Source organism: Phyllopteryx taeniolatus, chromosome 18, assembly GCF_024500385.1.
Source record: "Phyllopteryx taeniolatus isolate TA_2022b chromosome 18, UOR_Ptae_1.2, whole genome shotgun sequence".
Lineage (NCBI taxonomy): Eukaryota > Metazoa > Chordata > Actinopteri > Syngnathiformes > Syngnathidae > Phyllopteryx > Phyllopteryx taeniolatus.
Window position 1 is genome coordinate 1,792,948 of NC_084519.1, and position 5,455 is coordinate 1,798,402.

The 5,455-nt window shown below is 39.9% G+C and overlaps 1 protein-coding gene across 1 annotated transcript; it reads left to right on the forward strand.

Annotated features, from left to right (window-relative positions):
• The first annotated feature begins 169 nt into the window (after window positions 1-169).
• rpl7l1 (ribosomal protein L7-like 1) lies at window positions 170-5,455 on the forward strand. The gene is made up of 6 exons (XM_061754590.1): window positions 170-317; window positions 826-934; window positions 3,061-3,224; window positions 3,360-3,497; window positions 4,248-4,357; window positions 4,520-5,455. The coding sequence occupies exons 1-6, from the start codon at window positions 286-288 to the stop codon at window positions 4,726-4,728; spliced, it is 762 nt and encodes a 253-aa protein (XP_061610574.1). The 5' UTR covers window positions 170-285; the 3' UTR covers window positions 4,729-5,455.

Sequence of the window (5,455 nt, forward strand, 5' to 3'; positions counted from 1 at the left end):
TCTACCAACCCCCTCCTCCTCTTTTTCTCCCTTTTATACTTTACATTCAACAGAAGATGCTCATCGTCGTCAGAAGTCACTTTTGTGTCAGCTATTTTTTTACCCTCCTCACTGTGTTTAGTAGCTGTATTCCTTTTTTTTTGCATTCCACCACTTCGTATGTAAACGGTCTTACTGCGCCCACTCCGATACTCTAGTTGGCGGCAATGTATCGATCTGGCCAAACGAAGAAGCGAAGACACCGCCGAAGAAGAGGAAACGTAGAAGAAGAGTGGACGAACTTAAATGTTGGAGATTCCCATAATGGCGGAGTCCGAGTATGTTTTGTGTTTGTTTCTTACATCACAGTCCATCGGTCTTTCTTTGTTTGTACAGTATTGGCGCTTTGACTTGCTATGATGAATATGGCGTATCCGTTAAAGTTCCTGATTGCATTTCGAACATCGCGTTGTTAGAAAAGCAGTTTTGAAATTGATTACATTTCACATGGTACTACTTCGTCGAGCCTCGAAAGTTTCCCAATTTAGGGGGAAATGCCCGCCTGTGCAATGTGCAGTAACTGTCAGGGTATTTTTAAATGTAAATAATTTGCAACGTGGTTGTTATTAGTAAATACATGGTGATGATACTTGAGGTACTCTGGTTAGCCAAACAGGCTAAAGGCTGCATGTTTAGAAGTACTCCAAATAAAATACGAATATTTCCTAGGTGGACAGTTTGGAACCAAGCATTGGCAACTGCTAACTAGTGAATATTGTCTTAAGAACGTGAATGATGGCGAAATGTATTTATCTTTCTGGCTCTTTTCTCCCGCTTCTCTCTCAGATCAAAGAAAGTCATCAAATTAGTCCCAGAGTATCTTTTGAAGAAGAGGAAAAGGTACCAGGCTATTAAAGCCACGCAAGCCAAGCTTGCACTACTTGAAAAGAGAAAGGTGAGTATGTCATTTGGAATTTCTAAACATGTTCTTTCCTGATGGACCTCTATGAAGTCCATACTACTCAATATCATGGTGCTCTCTAATGTACGTTATGTTCTAAACCAGTGGCCGGCTGTGAATTTGGTACCTGGACCTTACTTGGGGGACGTATCAGACTTATTCCACATTTTTAATAGCACAACCATCACGTTGCATTTAGGGCTGCAGTTATCAAATATTTTAGTATTCGAGTGTCCTACCAACATTTTTAGCCAACAATCAATGTATTTGGATCGTGTATTTTTGCTTAGTTAAAAAAGCAATTATATATACAAAATAAAATATAAGCCATTCCACTTAAAATGAATGACCAATTGTTTTTCTTTTTTTGAGATAACCAACTGTTTTATTTCTTAAATTCACGTTGAGCAGCAAACTGTATTTTCTTGCCCAAAAAGTTTTTCTGTGAGGCAATTCCAAATAAATAAGACATAAATTTCAGTTTAAACTAGACTTTACACCGATCTTATCGGGCGATAATTAGCATTTTATACCGATCGGCTTTAATGTCATAATTCGCCGACCGATCAATGACGTCATTGGTCGGCTCCGCAAAAGATATTTACTCCGCGTCGCCATCGTGTATGGTATATTTGAATCCAAAAGCTAGTTTATTTTTAGCCTTGTCACGTGTCTTTTGACGTAGTACTGTAAATATCTGACTGGAATAAAATCCCGTTTTTTACGATCACTGGGCTTTATCTTGTCAACTCAGACGCGACCGGATACACTCGTTACCACGACCACAACAGCAACAATCGATCGCATCGTGCGCATTATACGAACTAAATGGGGAAAAACGTGTGTTGGTGGTCACCGGTGCTCGGAAGAGGACTTTAATTCAAGGATTGCTTGAGGTATGTTCACATAACTTTGAATGCGATATGTCTCGCAAGCAGACAACAAAACGCTATGTAGCCTAGCAAGCTAGTGCTAGCACTAACAGTTGTACCGGCGTTCTGTCAAATCATGCTCTGAAGTTCCGGTGTAATTTAATTACAGTAAGTTCGCATCCATTATTTCTGTCATTGTTGTAATGTTGGTTTGACCTGACTGATTAGAATACATGCACTGACCACAGCAGTGATTTCCAACGTTGATGGAGCCAAGGCACATATTTTACAATTGAAAAATCTCACGGTACACCGACAAACAAAAATTTCACAAAAAGTGGATACATTGATTACTGTATGTACTTCCTGCCTTCTAATAGAAGAGCATTTATTTGTTCTGTCTGTCACTATGCCTCACTGCCATAAACAAATACAAGATACAGCATTTTATGCTGCTTGGCTTTCATGTCATAAGTCGCCGTTCCGATCAATGACGTCATCGATCGGCTCCGCACAACACATTTAACTACGCGTCTTTGTCGCATATGAATCAAAAAGCTAGTTTGTTTTTAGCCTTGTCACGTGTCTTGTTGCGCAGTACTGTAGCTATCTGACGGCCAATAAAGTTTTTTTCAATCTTGTCGGTGAAAAAACACGTCGTCGGTGTGGGACTATTTTGCGGTGTCTCAGACAAAAACACGCAAGTTATTTGCAGTCTGCGCACAACTGAAGTACGTCGTGGGGAACGTCAGCTAAATGCTTCAACACAATAAATGTCTTGCTAGAGAGACGTCGCGTCACTGGTGTTCGCCTGCCTGCCTGTCTGTCTGTCTGAAATGCCCCCACACTTTCAGAATTTTGTCTTCTGACATCGCCATCTTCTTTTGTTGTTTAACGGCAGCTTGCAAACTACCACGTAGTCGCCATTTATTCCGCATTCCTTGAATCAAACACGTACGCACTGCTTCCACCACCTTCGCTAGCGTTGATGACGTAACCACGTTGCGGTAGTCTGTCTGCTCTCTTAAACTTTACAATTTAACTCTTTCCTGCCATTAACTCATTCCCTGCCAATGACGACAAAGACGTCAGTGGTGTTTTTTAACGGGGATGGGTGGGGGAGGGTCTTATTCCCCTTTAAGGTATCACTGTATCTTGGTTAGGTGCATTTTAAAAGATTATATTTAGTACTTGCAGTAAAGTCATCTCCCATGCAGGTATAAACCGTTTGTTTTTGGATTGTTTCAGGTCTCAAAAGGTGCACCGATAAAGTTCAAGCGCTTGGAAGACTTTTTGAAGGACAGCCATAAGCAACGTCGTGATGATACTCGCATACATCGAATTGCACAGAGGCCACCTGCCCCACTGCCTCCTGCCAAGTATAAATTAGCCTTTGCTGTCCGCATTAGAGAGTGAGTATTTACAATTTGATAATTGAGGATGAAAAACTTGAGACCGTCTTAGAAGTGGCTTTACATTATCAGCAATTTAATGCAAGACAATTTTGTACTTTTACACACAATGAATGATCATTATTTTCGTGTTAGTATTAAAGGTGTCAGTCCCAGAGTGATGAATGTTATCCAGATGTTCAGGCTGAGAAAAATCTTCAGTGGAACCTTTGTCAGAATCTGCAAGACCTCTCTCGCGATGTTGAAGATTGTTGAGCCCTATGTAGCCTGGGGGTGAGTGTTAAGTCCCTGCAATTCACTGTATCATCAAAAATTTCCTATTTACATCCATGCAAATCAGTCGCCTTTTGGCGAAATCCGCCATTTTGAACTCAAAATAGGTCATTAACGTGACTCGTATATCTCCGACGGGTGGGGTGGGGTGGGGTGGGGGTTCGCCGTCGCTGACGTCATAGGCTGTTTCGTGCTCCTGAAACACTGGCAGCTCGATCCATTCCACACACAGATGTCATTTCTAGGCTTTAATATTTTCCTGGAGGATGCATTTGGAATTCGCCCTTGAAGTTGGTAATAGTGAAAAATGAAGTGAAAGAATGATTTTAGTCAATTATTTTCCAGAATGGGAGAACTTAAAGAAGAGGATGCTATTCATGTGGCACAGCTTTAAGCGGGTACCAGGTACAGGTGGAGATCGGCCTGGCTCATGTTGGAGGCCAAAACAAAAAAAAGCAAAGAAATTAGGCAAATGAAATTTTCATCTTAAATTTGTACATCAACATGCACTTGAACGGTGTAAATAAATGTTTTTCTTCGTGAAGAAAATGGGTTTATTTAGCCTTATTGTACTATTCAGAGCCTTCCAGGTGGCTTAATTTTATTTTAAAATAAAATACAAATTCTCTGCCTAGATCTCCCCAGGCCCCCTACAATGTTTTTATTTAATTTTTTTATTTATTTTTAATTTTTTGGGTCTCCTTTTTCATGCCTTTGGTGTTTGTTTGCATGTCTGTATTTACCAAATAGATATCCAAACTTAAAGTCTGTGCGTGAGCTCATTCTGAAGAGGGGACAGACCAAGGTGGGCAAGAGGGCAGTTCCCTTAACAGATAATAACTTCATTGAGGAACACATGGGTAAGTTTTCTCAACATCTCAATCTTTACTTCAAATCTGAAACGAATATAACTATGAACCTATAGAAATGACTGAAGCATTTGAATCAAAAACTAATCAATTTATGACACCTTTACCTGGTGTGCAGATACAAACTAATGGACCCGCTCCTTTGATTCTCAGGTAAACATGGAATAATCTGTTTGGAGGACCTGATTCATGAGGTCTACTCAGTTGGCAAAGCTTTTCGGGAAACCAACAACTTTCTGATGCCTTTCAAGCTGTCAGTGGCTCGTCATGCTGCTAGGGACAAGGCGGGGCTCCTCAAGGACCTAGGAAAACCTGGATTTCGTGGCACAGACATTAACACCATCATCAGGCAACTGAACTGAGGGAAAGTGCACAAGATGGACTTTGAACAGCAACCTAAATGCTGCCGAAATGAAAAATCTTACTTCGTGAATTATCGTATTTCTTACTGTACTTATTTTAAGAGAGTTTTGAGGGTTTTTTCTAGATTTTCAGCAAGACAAAGACTTTTTTTTAAGATACAGGATCTTATCAAGTCAATACATACTAGTTCCATTGGCAGATGTTTTGACACTTAAAACAAGATGTCCCTAAAAGAAGTAAAATTCAAAACAAATCTGCCAATGGAACTAGTATGAATTGACTTGATAAGATTAAAATAAGATGAGTACAAGAAGATCTTTTCACTTGAAATAAGATGCATTCTCTTGGTAAGATTTTGTTTTTGCATGCCTATCATCACAAATACAGACATGTCTTATGGTTTTCACCCCTTTCCTATTTAGTCCACAAGTCTATTTGACTATGCTTGTGTATCATGGTTGACATTGCGTGTTACTATTGGGAGCTGTTGGAGGTGGCACTCATCTGTTGACTTGTAAAATATTGTACTGTATGAGAAGATCAATGCATGTTTTTGGGCAATTTGATAGGTTGTACATTCAGGCAATGGTACTGGTCCACCCACAGCCCATATACAGTTTCCTCCGTTATACATAGCAAGACAGGTTCCATGATTAATATAACAAGGTGAAGTGTAATTTTGAACTCACCATGTTTAATAAAATTGTCCCAATACCTGAAATGGAA

What these genes read in the sequence shown, in the direction of transcription:
- rpl7l1 (XM_061754590.1), top strand. Translation starts at nt 286, where the DNA reads ATGTTGGAGATTCCCATAATGGCGGAGTCCGA. An exon ending in CCCATAATGGCGGAGTCCGA is followed by an intron (nt 318 to 825) that starts GTATGTTTTGTG and finishes CTTCTCTCTCAG; the next exon opens with ATCAAAGAAAGTCATCAAAT. An exon ending in CTTCATTGAGGAACACATGG is followed by an intron (nt 4,358 to 4,519) that starts GTAAGTTTTCTC and finishes TTTGATTCTCAG; the next exon opens with GTAAACATGGAATAATCTGT.